General features: G+C 45.1%; 1 protein-coding gene and 1 long non-coding RNA gene across 2 annotated transcripts in view; one reads left to right on the top strand and one right to left on the bottom strand.

The window, feature by feature from the left end:
* LOC309358274 overlaps positions 1-19288 on the bottom strand; it is a 68730-nt gene extending 49442 nt beyond the window's left edge. The window contains exon 1 of the long non-coding RNA XR_014163393.1: positions 19185-19288. This is a non-coding gene — a long non-coding RNA (uncharacterized lncRNA). The remainder of the gene's footprint in view (positions 1-19184) is intronic.
* Positions 2323-23952, top strand: part of NRGN (neurogranin) — a 45011-nt gene continuing 23381 nt past the window's right edge. The window contains exons 1-2 of the mRNA XM_081891243.1: positions 2323-2744; positions 22577-22780. Coding sequence (XP_081747369.1) covers positions 2730-2744; positions 22577-22777 — 216 coding nt within the window. The 5' untranslated portion in view covers positions 2323-2729 and the 3' untranslated portion in view covers positions 22778-22780. The remainder of the gene's footprint in view (positions 2745-22576; positions 22781-23952) is intronic.

The following is a 23952-nucleotide window of genomic DNA, read 5'->3' as shown; positions in this document are numbered from 1 at the left end:
TAACGTTAAAACAAACCATGTCTGTCCCACACAGGGAAGGCAGGTACAGGCAGGCTTGAGGGAACCCAGAGGTTTGCAAAAGTACAAAAAAAGTCTCTAGAAAAAACGCAGAAGGAGGAGGCTCCTAAAAAGTCCTTTATGTACTCAGTGGCATGGCATATTTAGGGTCTGAGAGTGAAAACAACAACAACAACAGGAGAGGCAGGTGGGGAGTGGAATGGGATGGAGCAGCTGCTAAGGGATCAAAAGACTTATAGAGTAGATAACAGAGTGAACCACTTCTCTGTCTCCATAGGTCATTTCCTGGCTCATGCTGAGAAGCTATTTTCAAAAGTTCCCAGGGCTGGAAGTGACAAATGTTAATAAGAAATCAATGGAGAAATCCAGTATCTTGATGCAGCTGGGCTTAGGCCTTTCGCCCTCAAAAATCCATCTAACAGTGTAACTGAATGCATTTTCCCCCCATGTAAATAAGTGCCACTGAGATTAAGTGCCTAGAGAAGCATGCATGAGCCTGCAATCTGCAACAGTTTAGGAAGAGGGAAACTGGAGTGTGTTCTCCCTGCCACACTTCTCTCAAAAGTGGGCATCTGCTTGTCTTGCACACATTTGAAGTTTGCACACAGATGCCCTCTGGATTTTGTTGAACTACAACTCCCACAATCTCTAGCCAATGGTCATGCTTCCTGGGGCTGATGGGAGCTGCAGTTCAGCAATGTCTGGAGGATCCCAGGCTCCCCACACCTGCCCTAGACAGCCACGTTTTGCATTTTATCTCATGTTTATATCCCCCCCCCTCTGCTGTCGCCTGGGCAGATGCTTCACACACACCTGAAGAGAAGAAGAAAAGGAGTTTGGATTTGATATCCTGCTTTATTAATACCCTAAGGAGTCTCAAAGCAGCTAACAATCTCCTTTTCCCTTCCTCCCCCACAACAAACACTCTGTGAGGTGAGTGAGGCTGAGAGACTTCAGAGAAGTGTGACTGGCCCAAGGTCACCCAGCAGCTGCATGTGGAGGAGCGGAGACGCGAACCCGGTTCACCAGATTACGAGTCTATCGCTCTTAACCATTACACCACACTGGCTCTGAAGAACAGGGCTCTGAAGAGACGGGGCTCTACTACTCCATAAGAAAGGCAGCGTGGTGCAGTGGGTAGAGGTTTGGACGACTAGGACATGGGAGATGGGGGTTCAAATCCCCCCTCAGCCATGGAGATTGTTGGGTGACCTTGGGGCAGTCACTGCCTCTCAGCCTAATGGACCTCACAGGGTTGTTGTGAGAATAAAGTGAGAAGGAGGGGAGCCGTATATGCTGCACTGAGCTCCTTGAAGGAAAGGTGGAATATAATAACAATCATAATAATAGCTTATGTCATAATTGATTCTATTTATATCCCTTCTTCCATGATCAATCTCAAGGCATTGAACACACAGTTTGCATACCTTCCAACATTTCTCTGATGAAAATAGGGACACCCTATTCTATAATACAGTGGTACCTCGGGTTACATACGCTTCAGGTTACATAAGCTTCAGGTTACAGACTCCGCTAACTCAGAAATTGTGCTTCAGGTTAAGAACTTTGCTTCAGGATGAGAACAGAAATTGTGCTCCGGCGGTGCAACAGCAGCAGGAGACCCCATTAGCTAAAGTGGTGCTTCAGGTTAAGAACAGTTTCAGGTTAAGAACAGACCTCCGGAACAAATTAAGTACGTAACCAGAGGTACAATAATAATAATAATAATAATAATAATAATAATAATAATAATAATAATAATTTTATTATTTATACCTGGCCCATCTGACTGTGTTGCCCAAGCCACTCTGGGCAGCTTCCAACATATGTAAAAAACATATTAAAACATTAAACATAAAAAACCTTCTCTGCACAAGGTTGCCTTCAGATGCCTTCTAAGGATTGTATAGCTACTTATCTCCTTGGCTTAGGGGTTTGCATAACTTCATCCCCTCCAACATTTCTCTGATGAAAATAGGGGTGTCCTAAGGAAAAGCGGGACGTTCAAGGATCAAATGAGAAACTGGGACGGTTCTGTAAACCCAGGACTGTCCCTAGAAAATAGGGACTATTGGAGGGCTTGAGTCTGCAGGCCAGCTCCCCTCTAAGAGCTTGCCAGATGCATATTTGCTTAGCTTCAGTAAGGTCACTGCATCATGTGTCTTCATACTATGCCCTGGGACCAATGCAGCTATTCATATTTGAGGCACCGCCCTCCAGGTTCTTTTTCTGGTGTCTGATCAGGCACTGGCAACCGACAATATAATTTGGGTGCTTGCTAGAGACCTGTGGAATTGGCCATTCTATGTCGAGCTGGGTACTGTTTGTTCTTGATTGTGTTTCTATGGCACAAAGAGCTCTCTAATGCCAACTGGGCTGCCTGTCTCTTTAAGTATTTAAAGGGTGTTAGAAGCGAGGGGAGTTGCTGTAAAACAAGCTGGGGAAAGAGAGAGAGAGAGAGAGAGAGAAATTAAAAAGCAAGAGGAGAACTGGAGCTGCCTGAGTAGGTCTGATAGGCTCCCCAGCTGAGAGTAAGTGGGTTACGTAGGCAATAAGCTCTGCTCAACTTCAGCACCTACGGAAAGATCTGTTCTGGAGGCAGCAGGGAAAAAGCAAGTTCTCGTAAGTGGAGAAGGAAACAGATCTCTGCCTTCCCAGGGTATATCTAGCTCCTGTTGGCTGGGGAACTCCTAATCAGATTGGCACCCACGATGGACTGCTGTAATGTACGTACACATCTGTAGATTATTATTATTATCATTTTATTTTGGAATGCTCAAAGGAAAAATCATGCTAGAATGTAATAAGCTGGTGGGGAAAGATTGAAGTTGAGGTGCAGCACTCAGGTTGTTTTGTTCGTTTTTATTGCTGAACTATTGTGAATGGCAGTCTGTGATCAAGTGCTGAGATGTCTCTGAATCTACTCTCATATTAATATGGCGCAGGGGGAGGGGGAACACGCCCACCTTTTATTTAGGGTCTTTTCTTTAGGGTCTGAAAGATCCCCGCTCTGAGATGGTTGTGGACCAGGCAACCAGTCATGGTACACCATGTACCTGAACCCTGTGACATTTTGGAATCCCCACGCCCCGTGTGATGGACAGGAAATTCTACCAGCTGTCTATTTAATAACTTTAAATTAGATGTGGTGCATTGACTTTTTTATTGCAATCTTTTAAATAAAAGGAGTCTGTTTTTTTGAATCTTTTAAGTTGGTTGCTCTGCATGGCACAGTGATTTCTAGTTGCCAGAAAGCTAAGCGTGGAAATAGCAATAACAGGACCAGCAGAACTGTTAGTTTCTGTGTGGGAGTTTGCTGCTTATTTCTGCTCCTGTACTGGGGAGAAAAAGAGATGAGGGGAAATAATGGCTCTTTTATATATATATAAAGGGGCTGAGAAAGAAGAATAAGCAGCAACCGCTGACTAAATTCACGGATCAGGGTTTTGTTTTTTCCCCCACCCCTTTGAAAGAAACACACTAAAACAATGAACTTTGGACTGCTGGAAGTCTTAAATCGGATTTGCGCTCTTGGGTGGGAAAAGCATTTGAAGGCTGGCAGCGCTGGGTAGAACATGCATATTTTGCAAGCTTTCTCCCCTGGGTTTCCTTCATTTTTCAACCTTTGGAGAAAGGGTAGCCAACATTGTTCCCTTCTAATGTTGGTTTTCTGGCTCCTATAAGCTCCAGCCAGCATGACCAGCGATGCAAGTTGTGGTGCAACACTCTGTTGGCTACCCTTGATTTTGAGACTAATCTACACACAGAAAAGTCTTGTTGGTATGTTCACACGTTCTGTTGGCAAAGGGGCTAAGGCGGCGATGGGGGACATGTGGCCAATCATTGACCATGTTGGCTGCGGGGGCCATGGATTCCCTCATCCCTAGTTTAAGGAACTATAAACAATACTGGAAATATGCCCACAATCATTTCCTGCTTATTAGGACTCCTTTGAGGAGTGCTGTGTTCAAATTTTCTGAGTGTGAGTTGATACTTGTCCCCCCTTTCCAGGATTCAGGTCCATTCCCAGGGGTTGGAAAAGTCTAAGATAACTGAGTGGTTGGGTGAATGCATCTTGAGGCCCCTAGTTACATCCAGATAAATGCCTGTGCATTGGAACTGTGAAGAAGATACGTCTGGCCACTTCACCAACTGTTGATAACATATTCTAGGACAATCTTGTGTGAGCAAATAGGTTTCTCTGTTATATCTTTAACTGGAAAGGACAAACATGCTCTTGACTTTTCATTCACTGCATAATCAATGGATATGGCATTTATCAGAGTGGAGAAGGGCGTTCAGCATTTTTTAACAGCAGAGAAGGTGGGTGATGCCAGTTTGAGGCTTGGGGGGCCCTTGAACAAGGTAAGTTCCTGTGCGCTTCGTTCCTTCGTAGAATCATGGAGCTAAACAAGACCTCAAAGATCATCTAGGCCAGGAAATCTGCTGCTACAGCTTCTCTGATTGGTGGTAATCCATCACCTGCTTTAAAAAGTCCAAAGAAAAGATTTCTGATGCAATCTTATGTATTACGTCTATATACCACATCTTCTTCTCCTTCCAAGGAGCTCAAGGTGGTGTATATCATCCTCCTCCTCCCCATTTCATCCTCACAACAAGGCTGTGAGTTAGGTTAGGCATGGTGACTGGTCCAAGGCTGCCTAGTGGGGATTCGAAACCTGCTCTCCCAGGTCCTTAGTCCAACACTCTAACCATTATGCCACACTGGCTCCCAAGGGTGGGGAGCCATGGGGTTGGTACTCTCTATCTGGCCTTTGGCAATTCCCCCAGGCCTACTTCCACCCTTGCTCTCACACTCCTTTGCCAGCCTTGCTTCACACCTTTTTCAGGTGTTTTTACCTGACTGGAATATACCGGTACTTCTGAACTCTGGCAATGCTTCTTACTTGCCTGGATAGAGGAGAGGGGTGTGTGTGTGTGAAGAAACCAGCCTACTATGCAAAAAGGTGGTAAAACTCACATTTGTTGGTCCACCTGCTTTTGCCTCTGGCCCCAGCGCACACTTGTGGCCCCCGGAAACTTGCAGTGAATGGATTGTGGCCCTCAGGGTGGAAAAGGTTATCCACCCCTGTGCTGCAGCTCATGCTATGAAATTCTCCCTGCTGTTTCATTGAAATCCCCTTTGTTGTGAATGGAATGTGTTGGTTCAACCCTGCCTTCTGGATCAATGGAAAACCAATTTGCTCTATCATCACAACAGCCCTTCAAGTATCTGAAGGGGGCCACAACATCACCCACCTCTTAGCTGTCTCTAAAACACACACACATTCCACCTTAATTCATCACACTTGGTCTCTAGGTCCTTTCACCATCATTGCCGCTCTTCTGCTATGGATACAATCCAGTCCTTACTACCACCCCCTCCCAGAGAGAGAAATGACAAAGTATATGGCTATCTACATTGGCTCCCAGTATGTTTCCAAGCACATTTCAAAGTGTTAGTGCTGACCTTTAAAGCCCTAAACAGCCTCAGCCCAGTATACCTGAAAGAGCATCTCCACCCCCATCATTCAGCCCGGACACTGAGATCCAGCACTGAGGGCCTTCTGGTGGTTCCCTCATTGCGACAAGTGAGGTTACAGGGAACCAGGCAGGGGGCCTTCTTGGTAGTGGCATCTGCCCTGTGGAACGCCCTCCCATCAGATGTCAAGGAAATAAACAACTATCTGACTTTAAGAAGACACCTGAAGGCAGCTCTGTTTAGGGAAGTTTTTAATGTTTGATGTTTTATTGTGTTTTTAATATTCTGTTGAGAGCCACCCAGAGTGGCTGGGGAAGACCAGCCAGATGGGCGGGGTATTATTATTATTATTATTATTATTATTATTTAAAAATCTCCATTTTTCTATGCTCCTCTTGCTGCTTGCTTGAAGAGGGAGGGTGAGCAAGCAGCAAGAGAAAAAGTAGCAGTAGGGGGATAGATTGGCAGTGGACCCCTAACTGGGGGGGCGGGCATGGCAGATGCTCAACCACGCTGATTCCTGATGCTGGTCCTGGGTGTGAGGCGTATGATGAGAACCTTGTTATTCAAATGGGAATGTTGCAAGCATGTCTCCATTGTCACCTGTGAGATGCTAAGGCAGGGATGGGGCACTTATCGTTGAGCTCTCATCAGCCCCAAAGCAGCATGGCCAGTAGTCAGGAATGATGGGAGCTGGAGTCCAACCACATCTAGAGGAGCACACATCCCCCATCCCTGTGCTGGCAGCATATACGGCTGCACATTCCACAACACTGGCAAGTATTCACATACCGCGCTCTATGTGGGGCTACCTTTGAAGGTGACCCGGAAACTACAATTAATCCAGAATGCAGCAGCTAGACTGGTGACTGGCGCTGAGACCATATACCAGTAACACTGGTTCTGAAAGACCTACTTTGGCTCCCAGTACGTTTCCAAGCACAATTCAAAATGCTGGTGCTGACCTTTAAAGCCCTAAACGGCCTCAGCCCTGTATACCTGAAGGAGTGTCTCCACCTACATTGTTCAGCCCGGACACTGAGGTCCAGCTCCGAGGGTCTTCTGGTGGTTCCCTCACTGCGAGAAGTGAGGTTACAGGGAACCAGGCAGAGGGCCTTCTCGGTAGTGGCACCCGCCCTGCGGAACGCCCTCCCATCAGATGTCAAGGAAATTAGCAGCTACCTGACTTTTAGAAGAGATCTGAAGGCAGCCCTGTTTAGGGAAGTTTTTAATGTTTGATGTTTTATTGCATTTAGGGATGTGAGAAACTATAGAAGCCTTCCCCCAAGCTGCTATGGCTTTCAATCCCTGGTCCCTGGTCCTGTTGGCTGGGTCTGATGGGAGTTGCCTTCCAACCACATCTGGAGGGCAGCAGCTTGGAAAAGCCTTCTCCAAAGGTTATTGGACTTGAAAGGTAAAATGAGAGTTGAGTCCCCATCAACTGAAACCCATCAGCGTCAAGAGGAAGTCTGGATTTCTTCTAACAGCCTGACCCAGAAATTCTCCCACGTCCGCAGAGCTAGATGGGGGAAAGGATGCGATCTGCTCACATAGAGCTTTTGTTGGAATTTCCCCGTGATCCTATTTGCCAAGCCAGGGGATGTCAGTGCCGGCGTGCCGGCAGCTCCCAAGGGACTTGGGTTGGTTTTCAGCAATTTCAATTAGGAGATGGCTGGCAGAGTCGTATTTCGTTGCATTAAGTGGGATGGAAACCAGGCGACTTGTCTGCAGAAAGCAGAACTTTGTGCCACCTTCTTTGCTTATTTATATGTTTGTCTGCCTGCATTTGCTGGCAGGGTGTGTGGGCTGCTGGGGTTCCTGGGCAGGGCTGTGTGCCTTATTTGTGGAGACAGCCTTCCCATTTGGAGGGAGTGCAGCTACTTTTCTTCAGCAAAAATATATTACCAAAAGAAAAGGAGGGGGAGGGATTTTGGGATATGATTTACAACAAAATAAAAAAGAAGTTTAAATTAACCTTTGCCAAAAAGACCTGAAGCCTTTCTCCGAGGTATTATAGGCGTAGATATACCAAAAGATTTGAGGACGTTATTTATGTATGCAACCACGGCTGCGAGAATGCTATCAGCCCAATGCTGGAAAGGAGATAATATACCGCCAAAAATGGAATGGCAGACAAAATTATTTGAGTACGCTGAAATGGCAAGACTAATGGGGAAAGTTAGGAATCATGACGACCAAAAATTTATCACAAAATGGGACAAATACAGACAATCCTTAAAAGATCACCGTGAGCATCTGGAATCTTTGGCAGGCCTTGAATGACTCCTACAATGTGACATAATTTATGGACATACTGGATAAATATGAACTAGATGTTATTCAATATGCAATTAATATAGAATTGCAGAGGACCCATGTTCGGGTGGAAGGAAGTCTTAATACTTTTAAACAGAATTTTATTTCATTTTCAACATTTGAGTATTTTCTTCTTATGTATATCTCTGATGGAGAATGATAATTGTGATGTATACAGTGGTACCTTGGGTTAAGTACTTAAGTTCCGGAGGTCCGTTCTTAACCTGAAACTGTTCTTAACCTGAAGCACGACTTTAGCTAATGGGGCCTCCTGCTGCTGCTGCGCTGCCGGAGCACGATTTCTGTTCTCATCCTGAAGCAAAGTTCTTAACCCGAGGTAATATTTCAGGGTTAGCGGAGTCTGTAACATGAAGCGTATGTAAGCTGAAGCGTATGTAACCCGAGGTACCACTGTACTTAAAAAATCAACAAATATTAAATGCAAAAAAAAGAGGGGGAAAAAGATGGATGGTTAGGGGTTAAGTTCTAAGAGAGCCTTTAAGAAGGACCCCAAAGCAGGGCCATTTAACTCAGCTGCTCTCCTCCCTTAAGCAGACTGGCACAGATCCGAATGATGCATTCCACAATGTGCCACCAGCAGAGAACAGGTGTGAAGGGCTGGGATTGCTGGGACTCTGACAAGGCCCACATCTGAGCAAGTGGGGACATCTGATCATCCCAAGCCCTCACCCCCAAGCCCTCTGGCCCTGCTGCTGCTCTGCCTTGCCTTTGCTGCCTATCACCCGCCTCCCTTCTCCAAGCATGGAAGCCAGGAGGTGTAACATAGGGCTCTTCTGATATCTTTGCTAGTGATGTCCACATGATGGGACTTCACTGAATGCCCACTGTTGGGGGATGGGCTGCAAGCAGGGGCTGAGGAAGGGGGGTGCGGTAGGTGCGGGCTGCCCCGGGTGTCACCACTGAGGGGGGTGACAAAATGCCGGGAGGCACTCACTGCGGGGCCTGCAGTGCGCCTGAGCCACACGTCTCTCCTGGGAAAGACGAGGTGGCTTGGGCGCATGCAGGCTCTGCACTGCCCAAACGATCTGCCCGCTGCCTCCCCCCCCCCAGCTGTAGGGTGGCAAAGTGGGAGGAGGCAGTTAGGCTCCGGAGGCCCTGTGGTGCACCCCACCCCTATGGGCAACTCGCCCTGCCCCTGGGCACACCGTCCCAGGCACCCAAATGTCTTCCTCCGCCGCTGGCTTCAAGGAGGGCAGCTCAGGACCTTTCTAGAGGCATCAACAGAGTTGTGGTGGGCATGTTAATGCCCAGCTGTCTGGCCACCTGTCTGTCTCTCTTCTGTAGAGGATTGCCAACTGCCCAGGAAAAAACTGTTGTGTCCTGCTCCCAATGGCGTAGCGTGGGTTGTAATTTGCGCCCCCTAACCCGTGGATTTTAGTAGGGGCAGAGAGCTGCGAGTGTGCGACCCCCCCCAGATGTTGCGCCCGGTGCGGCCGGCCCCCCTGCACCCCCCACGCTACGCCACTGCCTGCTCCTGTTCCTTCAAGGGGTTTGCTCTGCATAAATCAGCTGCTATATATCATCAGCTTATTTCTACACCTAGCTCAGTATTGTTTTTTTCTGACTTATCAGTGACTCTCTCCAGGGTCTGAGGTGAAGACAAAACCTTTCACGCCACCTGCCACTTGATCCTTTTAAACCGGAGGTGTCAGCATTCGAATCGGAGCATGGCTTTGTCCCTGAGCTGCAGTCCTTTCCCTATACAGTGGTACCTCAGGTTAAGTGCTTAATTCGCTCTGGAGGTCCATTCTTAACCTGAAACTGTTCTTAACCTGAGGTACCACTTTAGCTAATGGGGCCTCCCGCTGCTGCCGCACGATTTCTGTTCTCATCCTGAAGCAAAGTTCTTAACCTGAGGTACTATTTCTGGGTTAGCGGAGTCTGTAACCTGAAGTGTATGTAACACGAGGTACCACTGTAGATGCCACCCATGCATTACAGCTCCTTCCTGATCCTACACAATGATGCCAGTTTTCAGAGTAGATGATCACAAACAAACAAAATGCATCCAATTTCAGGCAGAGATTTGGAGAAAATGTTCCCAGTGTATCAGTGGGTACAGCTTCATTGGCTGGATTTCTTGTTGTCTTGGTTATTAAAGGTAAGGGAGCCATTCCAGAAAAAAGGAAGCATTTTTTTTAAAAAAAAAAAATCCTGCACACACACCACACATGTAAAGCACATTTTCTCCCCTCCTGGGAATTGTAGTTTGTTAAGGGTGCTGGGAACTGTAGCTCTGTGGGGGGCTAAACTACAGTTCCCAGGATTCTGTGCTGTTTCTACAGTGGAGTCAATGCAGTTGAAAGAAGCCATCAGGTGAGTCTCAACAAAAGGGCACATCAACGTGGAGCCATTTAGGGGGATCAGGTGGGAAGATGAGTTTTGTCTTTGAGTTCCGAACAGCAAGTGCTTCTGGCGGGTTGACCTTTCTGCACTGAGACGTGCCCCATGCAACGTAATAGCATTTCTTAGAAATATCGTTGCTGGCATTCTCATCCCACTCCATCTGCCCTTATTTTCCTGTAACAACTCATTAGCTGTGACCAGGCACGGAGTCAGCCTCTGGCCTCCTTGGGCAGCAGCTAGGGGTCCCAACTCCCTGGTACGGTCCACTATCGCCAACACCTCTCCCCAGGTCCGCAAGCCATATTTCTAATTTCCTGGAGTGACCATGACATCATGTCTCTCCAGGGCATTAGTGTCATGGAATTCTACTCAATATTGATCCAGAGTAGAACTCCAGCGTGTAGTTAGCAGAGTAAAAACTTAAACACATTGCAGAATTCCCCAAAAATAGACCAGAGGCAATTAATATTTCATCCAGCAGAGCTTTACTGCTACTGAAGGCAAATGAGCATAATGGTCACAAATCCAATACATTCAGGACTGGCACTGTCCATCAGAAATCCAGTTGCAGCAGACGTAACTTAAACTTACAGTAAGTTTAACCTTAACACTAAGCATACTATATACAGAACACCACACCAGAAGGATAGAGAGATAGAAAGAGTGAAACCAGGCTCCTTCTGGCTGTAATATTATAGTCAACATGACAGAAGAGATAACAGAACCAATTTAAGCCAGCTGTACTCGGCTTCTCTGAAGGAATAACCCAAACATCATGAACCTTCTGCTTGTTTCTTTCACACAGAGAAGCTTCCAGAACCCTCTTGAATTAATTAGAATAGGAAAGATCTCTACACATCAGAACAACACTTTCTGCACTAAGAAATGCAAACTGATAATTAGTCCCCATACACAGGAGGCTGCCTTATAACAAGTCAGACTATTGGGTACATCTAGTTCAGTATTATCCAGACGGACCAGCAGCAGCTTTCCTGGATTTCAGACAGGAAGTCTTTCCCAAATCAACCCAGAGATGCCAGGATTAAACCTGTGACCTTCTGCGTGCAAAGCAGATGATATACCACACTAAGCCATTCCACAAAATGTGGGGAATTGTGACCGATTGTTACAGACCCTCCAAGTGTCCCTATTTTCCAGGTACAGTCATGGATTTCCAGAAGCCATCCCGGTTTCTGAATTGATCCCAGAATGTCCCGCTTTTCCTTAGGATGTCCCTCTTTTCATCGGAGAAATGTTGGAGGGTATGGAGTCACGCAACCCCCGAACCAAGGAGATAAATCACTATACAACCTTTAGAAGACATCTGAAGGCAGCTCTGTATAGGGAAGTTTTTGTTAATGTTTAAGGTTTTATTATGTTTTTATATATGTTGGAAGCTGCCCAGAGTGGCTGGGGCAATCCAGTCACATGGACAGGGTATAAATAATTGTAATTACATTAATTATCATAATTATAATTATTATGGAATAGGATGTCCCTGTTTTCACCTGAGAAAGGGTATGGTGTTATAGCCAGCTTTCCTTAGTAAGTAAGACCATCACATTTCTGGGACAAGGGCCTTTAGAGAAATGAATGTCAGGGGCAATGAAATAATCCAATCTAGAAAGTTTTTCATGAAAGTGTGACAGCAGAGGTGTATGTGAACACAGAGCGTTTAAAACCATCTTTAAAAAGAATGCCCACAAACCTTCTGTACGAAAAGAGGTCTAAATGCCATCTTTCCATGACTGAGTCTGGCTATGGGCATTCTTAGAAAAAGGTTTGGCATCCATGTCACATGAACCGACCTTAAACTGCCCTGACAGTTTCTGGGTGGGTAAGAAGTGTGAGGAAAATTGAGTGAGGTGGGTGGTCTCAGCAGGGTGGGGGGATACATCAATAAATTAATTTGAGCTGACTTTATCTAGGGACAAGTTGAGAGGCCAACAAATGGGAGCTGTTGAAGAAGAATAGAATGGATGTGGAGAAGGATCTGTTGGGAAATTAACCGGGAGTAAGTGAATTGAAGAGGAACTGATCTGGTTGGGGTGCAAATTAAATGTAGAATTTATCTGAAGATATGGATGGGAAATTAGTTGGTTTGTCTTCTCTCCTGTGACATTTAAATTCTAGATTTGCATCTGCACATATCAATTAGTCTGTGCAATGTTAATGCAAATGTCTGTCTCTGGGCTTGTGCGTTGAATCTTTTAAGAACCTAGCAACGCCCCAATTCTGCTTATCAGATTAGTCCAAGAGGACCCATTCTGTATCAGTTAACTATCAAGTAACATTGCACTGTTGAAAAACAGAGAGAAAGCCTTTAAATTATGTATCAAGGTTATTGTAGGGCAGGGATAGCCAAGGCAGCAAGTAGGGATTGGGCAGAAAATTGATTCAGTTTGTACCTAAAGGCATATTTCCTGATTTGCACTTCCTGAAACAAAGCGCAAACCAAAATGTAGTCATCCTTTGGGGTGGGGGATTCTGGGAAATTAAAATGGTAATTAGACCAAATCTACCACCTTGAACTGCTCAGAGTGCTGTCCCACAATTCCACAAGTACTAGCTAACAGGGTGGGGGCAAACCAGTGGCCATTTTGCACAGGGCCCCCTCAAACCTGCTGCTGGTGCTGATCACCACATTTTGCCACATTGAATGCCATAAGTTAATTACGTGCTCTATAGACAGTTAACGTATTGGCCCAAATGTAAGCCACACCAGCCAATAAGCAGCACCTTAAAAAAAAAATTGGGGGGAGAATACACAAATATAAGCTGCTCCCTTAAAATTGGGTTGCAGGCTGAAAGTCATTGCAGTTGGTAGAATTGTAACTCCAAGCCCATTTAAGCCTTTGATCTTGCAAGCCCGCAGAAGTTACTGTACAATCGCTAAAACAGCAAATTGCTGTTCAGTTGCTACAATCCCCCAGGCACTCACACCCGTAAATGGCAAATGTAGAAGAAAATCCTATGGATACTGGAGAGGACCCACAAGTGGGTTAAACACCTGTTCGTAGCAACGTCAGTGTAAATAAAAAACCAATACTGCACTGTAGAATACGGGGAAAGCTATGAATGACATTAGAATTAATTCCACAACAGTCTCAAGCTTCCAAATTGGCAATAAAACATTTTTTTTTTGGTTCTGTTTTACCGTATGTCTGTTTCAGCGGCGATAACGTAAAAGTCAATCTTTGTAAGGTTGCGAATTTAAGCAGCATGTTAACTTTTCACGGTTGGAATTTGGGGGTAAAAAGTGTGGCTTATATTCAAGCCAATACGGTAACTTTTTCTCTCCTGTCGTGAATCAACTGCTGATCAATAGACCCCCTCCTGTCCCACTTGTCTCGTCTCACCGATGCAGCAAACAGCTGGACCGTACGTCATTTGCCTGGATAAAAGATAGCAGTTTTACGTGATGTCTGTCCATCTCTCCTGCACAGGCAGAGCAAAGTTGTCCGCCAATAATCGGACGAGGCTTTCCGAGCATCAAAAATGGAAGCCCACTCAGGGGTTGTAAATAGCAGGGGTGTTAAGAACGATGGTCACCCCGCCAAAAGGAGATGGGCTTATGTAACCATTCCCAGCAGTGCAATGTTAATGCGCCCAAACGCAGGCTGGAGAAAAACGCGATACAACACAGCCAATGCTTACTATGTGGCGTGGTTCATTTTAAGTGCACCTCAAAATAGCTTCCAGAAAAATCAAGCCTTCAACAGTTTGATGCGTTTAAAACAAAACCAAAATAAAATAAATGACAGGTTTAAAACATGAGCAGGTTTTAAGGGTGGCGGATCATTTATGCTGCTACAGTGCCGTCAAAGTAATTGGGCTTACAGTAGCGTAGGATCGCATTTATAAGCATACAGTGCTGATTTAAAGTGTTGCATTTTGTTTTGCATTCTTTGTTTCTGTGAGTTGCTGTCAGACTAATACAGAACAGTTCTTGAGATGCCCTGGGTGGATGACAAGAAAAAGCATCATGTTTATCTCTAAATGCTTGCGTGCCATGTGTATCAAGGCAATAATAATAATAATAATAATAATAATAATAATAATAATAATAATTAATGCCCCACCCATTTGGCTAGGTTTCCCCAGCCACTCTGGGAGGCCTCCAACAAAATATTTAAAATGTGATAAAACATATAACATTAAAAAATCCCTAAACAGGGCTGCCTTCAGATGTCTTCTACAAGTCAGATAGTTGTTTATTTCCTTGACATCTGATGGGAGGGCGTTCCACAGGGCAGGTGTCAATACTGAGAAGGCCCTCTGACTGGTTCCCTGTAACTTCACGTCTTGCAGTGAGGGAACCACCAGAAGGCCCTCGGCGCTGGACCTCAGTGTCCATGAACGATGGGGATGGAGACGCTCCTTCAGGTATACTGGGCTGAGGCCGTTTAGGGCTTGAAAGGTCAGCACTGACACTTTGAATTGTGCTCGGAAACGTACTGGGAGCCAGTGTAGGTCTTTCAAGACCGGTGTTATATGGTCTCGGCGGCAGCTCCCAGTCACCTGTCTAGTTGCCGCATTCTGGATTAGTTGTAGTTTCTGGGTCATCTTCAAAGGTAGCCCCGCATAGAGAGCATTGCAGTAGTCCAAGTGGGAGATAACTAGAGCATGTACCACTCTGATGAGACAGTCTGCGGGCAGATAGGGTCTCAGCCTGCATACGAGATGGAGCTGGTAGACAGTGCCCTGGACACAGAATTGACCTGCTCCTCCATGGACAGCTGTGAGCCCAAAATGACCCCCAGGCTGCACACCTTCAGGGGCACAGTTACCCCATTTAGGACCAGAGAGTCCTCCATACCTGCCCGCCCCTTGTTTCCCCAAAACAGTACTACTGTCTTTTCAGAATTCAGCCTCAAACAAGTTGTGCAGCAGTGAGAAGAAGAACATGGGGACGTAGGAAGTTGCCTTATAGTGAGCCAAGCCACTGATCATTCTAGGTGAATATTATCTACATAGACTACAGTGGCTCTCCACAACTTTAGACATTCCCAGCCCTTCTTGGAGATGCTGGGATTTAACCTGGACCTTCCTACATGCAAAGCTTTTTCAAAAAGTAGGTCTCTAGTCCCTTTGATTTCAGTAATAAAAGGAAAACAGTTGATGAAGATTTCTAAGCAGTTGCTTAGCTGCAATCAGTTAATGCTATATTAGTAACACAGATCCACCAAACCTCTACTCAGAGCTGACCTGCTGAAATGAATGGATTCCACCATTTAATCAATTTAAATTTAAAAAAACCAATTTAAATAAAAAAAATCTGTTTTTCTTTTTTTTTTTAAAAAAAATCATTGATTTTTATCCACCCTGATTTAAGGCAGACTATGATGGATGAATTGTCGCCCTTCCTGGAGCTCCTGGCTTCAGGCTCTTCTACAAAAGTTACCAAAATCTTTCCCAAAAGTAGGAGTGGTTTATGAGTTGGTGGGACCCGAAGCAGACAAGATGTCTCAAGACTGAGTGGAAGCAAAGATAAACTGATAGGACATTGATTTGCTTAAAAACGACACGTGCTAATTTATATGTACACATGCAAATGTAGAAATGATTACATTTTGCCATAGTGGGAAGACTGTAGCCAGGTGTTCTGTGCACCTGCTCAATCTGCTCCCCTGGTTCTAACTGCAGGGAAGAGAGTTGTACCTCATTGGCAGAACACACGCCTTGCATGTAAAGGGTTCCAGGTTTGATCCCTGGTATCTCCAGGTAAGGCTTGGAAAAGACACCCGCCTGAAACCCCAGAGAGTCAGTGTCTAAAATATAAACCAGTCTGGCTCTGCATAAGTGACACATTCAATTCAGTTTGCATTTAAAACTGGATCGATCTAGTTCACGGTTCCCAAAACAACATTCAAACCGAAGCACAGACGTCGTTTGAAATTTGCACTTCCCTGAATTTTGCAGTGTAGTTCTCCAGCCAACTTATGTGTAGAAAACCTCACATACTAAAGTGTGAGTAAAAATGCATGCAATAGTCGAAATTTTTAATTTTTAAATGTGCTATATTAAGGACGATTGCTTTGCGACACTGTATATGCTAGGCAAAATTGCATACAAAAATTTTCCGGTGTGTTTTCGTGACAACTTTAAAAAATAAAAATGAGCAGAATGATGTAGAAATGTGGAGGTAAATAAGCTACCGTGTGAAACCCAAATTAGCATGTTTAGCCACTTTTTTTATAAGGCAGCTTCCCAATTTCCTGCATTCCTAACGTGTCGTGGTAGATAGAGGGATTGGCTCTAAGGATTTAAAGATGGGACTGGGATGATCACAGTCACTTGTGACCCTTGCAGAACTAGAAATTAAGTGGCTTAGGGGAACACCTTGTACAGTACATTTATATGATGCCCTATTTATTATGTTGCTACTGTAGCATTCAGCGAAACCCTCAGAGATGCCATACAGCTCTGTGTAATTCAGCAGTCTGTTATTAGCCTAGGAAATGAAGACTCTGGGGGTGTCTATGATTCAACACTGTTTGCATGTTGCAATGGAAAGCATTTTGAGGAAGTCATCTATTCCCCTGCTGTGTGTCGACCCCAAGAAATAGATTCCTTAGAGTAGGAGATTCAGCAGATACAAAAGGAAACACATCTTCACACAACACATAGATAAATGATGAAATTTGCTACTGTAAGATATGGTGATGGCCTCCAGCTGAGCTTTAAATGTGGGGGTGAGACAAATTGATTGAGGATAAGCCTACCAATGACTACTTGTCATGATGGTTGTTTATTGCCTTCAGGACCAGAGGCGTCCTGCTTCTGATTCTGAATATTGCTGGGGAAAAGCAATAGGGGAGGTACAATGTTGTCATCAAGGAACACGGGTGGCGCTGTGAGTTAAACCACAGAGCCTAGGACTTGCCGATCAGTAGGTCAGCGGTTTGAATCCCCGCGATGGGATGAGCTCCCGTTGCTCGGTCCCTGCTCCTGCCAACCTAGCAGTTTGAAAGCACGTCAAAATGCAAGTAGATAAATAGGTACCGCTCTGGCGGGAAGGTAAACGGCGTTTCCGTGTGCTGCTCTGGTTCGCCAGAAGCGGCTTAGTCATGCTGGCCACATGACCTGGAAGCTGCACACCGGCTCCCTCGGCCAGTAAAGCGATATGAGCGCTGCAACCCCAGAGTCGGCCATGACTGGACCTAATGGTTAGGGGTCCCTTTACCTTTAAGGCCACCTGAGGCCTGTTGTAACCTCCTGTTTCTGGGCTTCCCAGAAGTGATTGACCACAGTGGGAGCCTCTATAGCAGCAGGAGCCACCCAGTGAGGACTTCCTAGACTTGGTGGCACTAACATTTAGCTGCTTCAACAGCCAGGAGATTCAGCTACAAAATGGCATTTGTTGGAACATTGAGTACAAGGCATTGAGTACAAGGGGACAGGACTTATGTACAACTTGTACTGCCGTAACAACATTTGTATCTGAAGAAGTGTGCATGCACATGAAAGCTTATACCAAGAACAAACTTAGTCAGTCTCTAAGGTGCTACTGGACAATTTTTTTATATTTTTTAGTATATTTCAACATTTGCATCACTGTCTGTTTATTTGTGTTTTAAATGTATTGTAAGACATCTCTAGAACTTCAGTTCGTAGGTGGGGTATAAATATTCATTAATACATTAATGAAATATAGAAAACATTCTGGATTAGTTGTAGTTTTGATCTATTTTAAAACCATTAAAAATAAACAAAAAGAGAGAAAATTGTCTGGGCCATATGATGTCAGGGTGTGACCTGCCCATGCCTGTGGGTCCTGTTTATAGTTCGGGGTCAGAGACATAAAAGCACTTTGGCACAGAGGTTAAAACATCATGCTATATCTCAGACTCAAATCCTTGATCACCATTTCCCAGTTAGCTTCCCTCACAATGCTGTTGCAAGGATAACGTTAGGGGGAAGGTTGAAGGAAGACGTTTGGACACAATCTCTTTAAAAAGAGGTTTGGACACTAAAGCTGGAAAAAAAAGTTCTGTGCATCCTTCTGGTGTCTGTGGATAAATGAAGGTCCAGAAGTTGCAAAGTCTAATTATACAGGCTTCTATTCAATTGATCCCCTGCCAGAATCCAGACAATAATACCGATAAAACAATCATAGTGATTCAATTGTGGGCAGGAAAAAAGCCTACAATTGTGTTACTGTGTGTAAGAATGGCAGAAATCTAATCTTTTAGAACAGGAAACATTTTTCCTATGCAGCTAGGCAACACTCTGTGCATAGAATACATTCCTCCACCACTCAGCCAAAAAGGCAGCTTCGGATCAATTAAATCTTTAGGACAGATTGAAGCCAGCAAGACGCTTTTCTTTAAAAGGCATAGTTCTATTTTAGCACCGTGAGAGCTCTAGGAACAGCACTGGAGGTGTGTTGTGGAGGGGGGGGGAGTGCCATTTCATAGACAATGCTCAGGTGTATGCAATATATATTCAGCAATGAATATCACATGCGTGCGAGTTAGCATGGCTGGCTGTCAGCAACTCAACTCTGGCAGGTAACCAATTATCCCATTATGGTGTTTTAGCTTCTTTGGCAGAACTGCTTCTGTACCCTCTCTCCCAGATGAGGCGTAATGTGAGTCACAATTTGGGGCGATGAGCCTTTCTAGATGACTACAAAAAGAAAGGGGGGGGGGAGAGAAGGAGGCTAGGTATTTTATTTCTAAAACGCTTTTCTTGTGCAACTCCTCCGATCCAGTGGCAGTAGGGCTAGTGTTATATAATCTGATTCCTGAGAATGGAGACAAGGGGAGGCTGGGCTAGGCTGTTCCATATGTCCCACTGTTTCACAGGTGAAAACAGGGAAACAGTTATAAATACAACACGTCACAGCACCCAATGCTTATATTGTGGATCGCTACTTACTCAAGCCATATGTTCACGCATACATCAGTATACATTGCTAAAGCTTTTCCTTTTGCTTGTTCTACTTGGTCCTGGCTGTCAGTGGTTACTAGCCATGAGCTAAAAGGTAAAAGGGGACGTGGGTCTAAACCACTGAGCCTCTTGGGCTTGCCGATCAGAAGGTTGGTGGTTCAAATCCCCACCACGTGGTGAGCTCCCATTGTTGTGTCCCAGCTACTGCCAACTTAGCAGTTCAAAAGCACGCCAGTGCAAGCAGATAAATAGGTACTGCTGTAGCGGGAAGGTAAACAGTGTTTCCGTGCGCTCTGGTTTCCATCAAGGTGTGCCAGAAGTGGTTTAGTCACACTGACCACATGACCCGGAAAGCTGCCTGTGGACAAACGCCAGCTCCCTCGACCTGAAAGCAAAAAGAGTGCCACAACCCCAGAGTCGCCTTTGAGTGGACTGAAACGTCTAGGGGTCCTTTACCTTTACTAGCCATGATGTTTATTTTCTTCCATGGGCAGTATCATACCCTCCAACATTTCTCCGATGCAAATACGGACAACCTACTTTTCTCCTCCTCCTCCTCCTCCTCCTCCTCCTCCTCCTCCTCCTCCTCCTCTTCTTCTTCTTCTTCTTCTTCTTCTTCTTCTTCTTCTTCTTCTTCTTCTTCTTCTTCTTCCACTCTGGGCAGCTTCCAAGTATATAAAAACATAATAAAACACTAACAAAAGCTTCCCTATACATGGCTGCCTTCAGGTGTCTTCTATAGGTTGTATAATTACTTATCTCCTTGGCTTAGGAGTTGCATAACTCCAACATTTCTCCAACGGAAATAGATACCTCCTTCTATACCCTCCAACATTCCTCAGATGAAAATAGGGACCTCCCAAGGAAAAGCGGGACATTCTAGGATCAAATCGGAAACCGGGACGACTTCTGTGAATCCGGGACTGTCCCTGGAACATAGGGACACTTGGAGGGTTTGTGACACGCCTCCGAATATCAGTTGATGGGAACCACAGGTGGGGAGAGGGCTGCTGCATTCAAGTCCTGCTTGCGCACTTCCCAGAGGCGTCTTGTTGGCCACTCTGAGAAAAGGATGCTGAACTAGATGGGCAGCTACCCTGATCCAGCAGCGTAGCTCATCTTCTGTCCGCATCTACTTTGCAATAGTAACCTGCCGTCCAGGGAGGAGTCTGGTGTTCTGGTTGGGCAGTCCCTTAACACATCATCAAAAAGAAGATGCAGATTAGCATGAAATTTGCATAGACACAATGTTAGATATCACAATAATAATTTAAATTATAGCAATCAATCAATCAATCAATCAATCAAATCTTTATTACAGTCATAGACCAGCATAAGTAGGGTAGGGTACAATCATTTAAAATGTGTAAACCATTTTGGAAAGCTAAAAAGTATTAAAACATAAGGTAGATACAGACATACCTCAGGTTACAGCCACTTCAGGTTGTGTTTTTTCTGGTTACAGATCGCCAAAACCCAGAAGTACCGGAAAGGGTTACTTCTGGGTTTCAGCGGTCGCGCATGCGCAGAAGTGCGAAATCACACTTTGCACATGCGCAGAAGTGCCGAATCACAACCCACGTGTACACAGATGCGCAGACGCAGGTTGTGAACACTGCGGATTGCAAATGTGCATCCCACATGGATCACGTTCGCAACCCAAGCTTCCACTGTATAAAAGACTACAAGAAGCTGAAAGAATCTAAAAGAAGGGTTAGGAGCATTAAACAGATGTGGAAGAGCATAAAGGGTTAGTATATAAAAAACTGTAGCTATCAATTTAGAGAGCACTCTGATATGAGTGTTCATTAATTCTAGTTTGTGGCAGAGGTCATCACCCGACGAATTTTGAACGCGGCTGTTCAGAATCTGGCAACATTGTATGTTGTAGCAGGGTTGGTATATGAAAGCAGCAGGGAGGTATAGAATTGTCCGGTGCGCCCTGGGTACTTATGGAGTAGTGGGGAGGTGAGGCTAATACAAATGTCTCTATAGTATAGGCACTGGAGAAGCACATGCTCTCTTGCTTCTATTTGTCCAGAGTCACAGGGACATTGTCTCTCCGAGTAAACCATTGACCTTCAATGACAGCCGGGGGGAGGGCGTGACATCGTGCCAGGGTAAAGGCCCTCCGATGCTTAAGGGACTTTGAGTTTAGTTAGATATGCCATGGGGGAGGCAGAGTACCTGGTGGATTCACTGGTGATAAACGTTAGGGTGCTGGCTAGATGCAATTGGTGCTCTGTGTCAGCTACACATTGTTTAATGAGTGCTTTGGCCTGATCATATCCTGAGTAGAAGACCTGGAGAGAATTTAAATTATATCTCACCTTAATGAGGAAGACTGTGGCCAGGGGACCTGCCATCTGGCCTGAACAATCCAGGTGTGGATGAGCAGCTCAATGTCTGAACCCTGCTCTCCCTTTTTATTATATCTTGATCTTTAAACTAGACTTGGACCACAGAACCATTCAAATAAGGAATGCCTTCTCATAGAGAACTGTTCTCCTTGGTGACATCTCCTAGGATGAAGTCCTATATGCTAGAATAACATAATGTCTTATGAGATACGAACCATTCATAGGAACACAGTAAGCTGCTTCCTTTCCTTTCCTTTCCTGCTTTTCACCTCAATCTTGGCTGCCTCTTTTGTTTTGAAAGGAGAGAAAAATTACAATCTCACACTTGTCTGACGAAACCACAACAAAGCCTAGTCATTTCCAACAAACCTATAGCTATTTGCAGTCTGAAGTTATGGTGGGTTGAAGTCAGCACCAAGCTGTAATTAAAGTTAGCACAAACAGCCCTTGACGAGAACTTCAGGGATAAATGAACATTAGTTCATTCCTGGGTTGGTTGCTTTGTTTGTTTTGCTTTGGATAATATGACAAGAAACAGCCGTGGTCCAGAGTGACATCAAAGCCATATCTTGGAAAGCTGTCAGTTCAGGCTGGTTCCTGAGACCAAGGAGCAGGTTTTCGTCTATGTTTGGATACAATTGAATGACATTTTGAATCAAGATGGTGGTCTGAAGTTCTATTTTTTTTTAATTGTCCCCTTCCCCATAGTTTTATCATTTTAACATAACTGTTTCAAACATTAAAGTACAAGGTTCTTTGAACCTTTGGACCACCTTCGTTCCATCCATGGGTTCCATGTTTAAGATTAAATTTGCTGCATCTTTTACCATTATCCATCTGTTAAATAACCATGATAAGCATAAATAATTCCATGTTACAAGTGTCCCTACATCCCTGCCAGAGATTTTAACTGTTTACAGTGGTCTTTTAAATAAATTACAAATTTACTCCAGTCTTTAGAAAATACTTGATCTTCCTGGTTTCAGAGCTTCCCCGTCAGTTTCGCCATCTCCGCATATTCCGTCAGTTTCATCTGCCATTCTTCTTTTGTTGGTACTTCTCCTTCATCCCTGACAAGAATGTGCCTGATGGCGTGAGGACCTCCTGTGTTTATTTTGCTTCCTTCCTTCTCTCGCAGGAAGGGGCTTGCACCAAGCTGGATGAAGACATCATGGATATTCCCTTGGATGACCCCAGTGCCAACGCGGCTGCCGCCAAGATCCAGGCCAGTTTCCGTGGCCATATGACTAGGAAGAAGATCAAAGGGGGAGAGCGCAAAAGCAAGGACCCCGAGTGCACGAGCAGCACTCGTGCGGGGGACCTACGCAATGGAGATTAAGTGGTAAGGATCCGAATGCCCCAGCCCAGCTTACTTGTTTGTTTTATTGAGAGCCATTCTTTTGCGTGTACCTAGTTTAATTTAGGGATGCGGGTGGCGCTGTGGGTTAAACCACAGAGCCTAGGACTTGCCGATCAGAAGGTCAGTGGTTCGAATCGCCGTGATGGGGTGAGCTCCCATTGCTCAGTCCCTGCTCCTGCCAACCTAGCAGTTCGAAAGCACGTCAAAGTGCAAGTAGATAAATAGGTACTGCTCCGGCGGGAAGGTAAACGGCGTTTCTCTGCGCTGCTCTGGTTTGCCAGAAGTGGCTTAGTCATGCTGGCCACATGACCTGGAAGCTGTCTGTGGACAAATGCTGGCTCCTTGGCCTATAGAGTGAGATGAGCACCGCAACCCCAGAGTCGGTCACAACTGGACGTAATGGTCAGGGGTCCCTTTACCTTTTAGTTTAATTTACCTTCCTACTAAAAGTCTTGTGGTACCTGAAAGATGAAACAATTTATTGTGGCATAAGCTGCTGTGGTCTAGAGCAAGAATGAGGGACCTGTGGGCCTCCAGATGTTGTTAGACAAATCATTATCCCTGGACATTGGCTAGGCTGGCTGGTGCTGATGGGAGTTGTAGTCCAACAGCACCTGGAAGGCCACAGGTTCCCCATCCCTGCAGTAATCTCTGCCCTTATTTTCGTAACAAAAAGTCAGGGAGCCTGTGACCTTCCAGATATCAATGAATCCCAGTTCCCATTATCCTTGACCATTGTCTATGACCAAGCATCATGATCAATGGTAGGAATTGAAGTGTAGGTGGGTTCCCACAAGGCAAGACACAGTGATAACAGCAAGAACTTTTATTGAACTACATAACTGGGAAACAGAGGACAAGCAACTGCTTATATACATTTCTGAAGGCCTGGGCCAAATTTCCAAACTGCGAATCACAACTCAGAGTTCAAGGGCCAATGACAGAGGCCCAAATCCTGAAATGTTCTGTGATTAGACAACATGTATCGAATCAGAACACAGGAGCTCAGAATCCTTAGTCCAGACTCAAGCTCAGGCAAACACAGACCACTGAATACTTAACAGGGATGATGGGAGTTGGGGTCTAGTAACATGTAAAGGGCCATAGTTTCCACAACTCTGATTTAAATGGAAGACTCAGTGAGTTTGCTGCTG

The sequence above is a fragment of the Podarcis melisellensis genome (genome assembly GCF_964234715.1).
Source record: "Podarcis melisellensis genome assembly, chromosome: 15".
NCBI classification, from domain to species: Eukaryota; Metazoa; Chordata; class Lepidosauria; order Squamata; family Lacertidae; genus Podarcis; species Podarcis melisellensis.
This window is presented reverse-complemented; position numbering and strand designations above follow the sequence as displayed.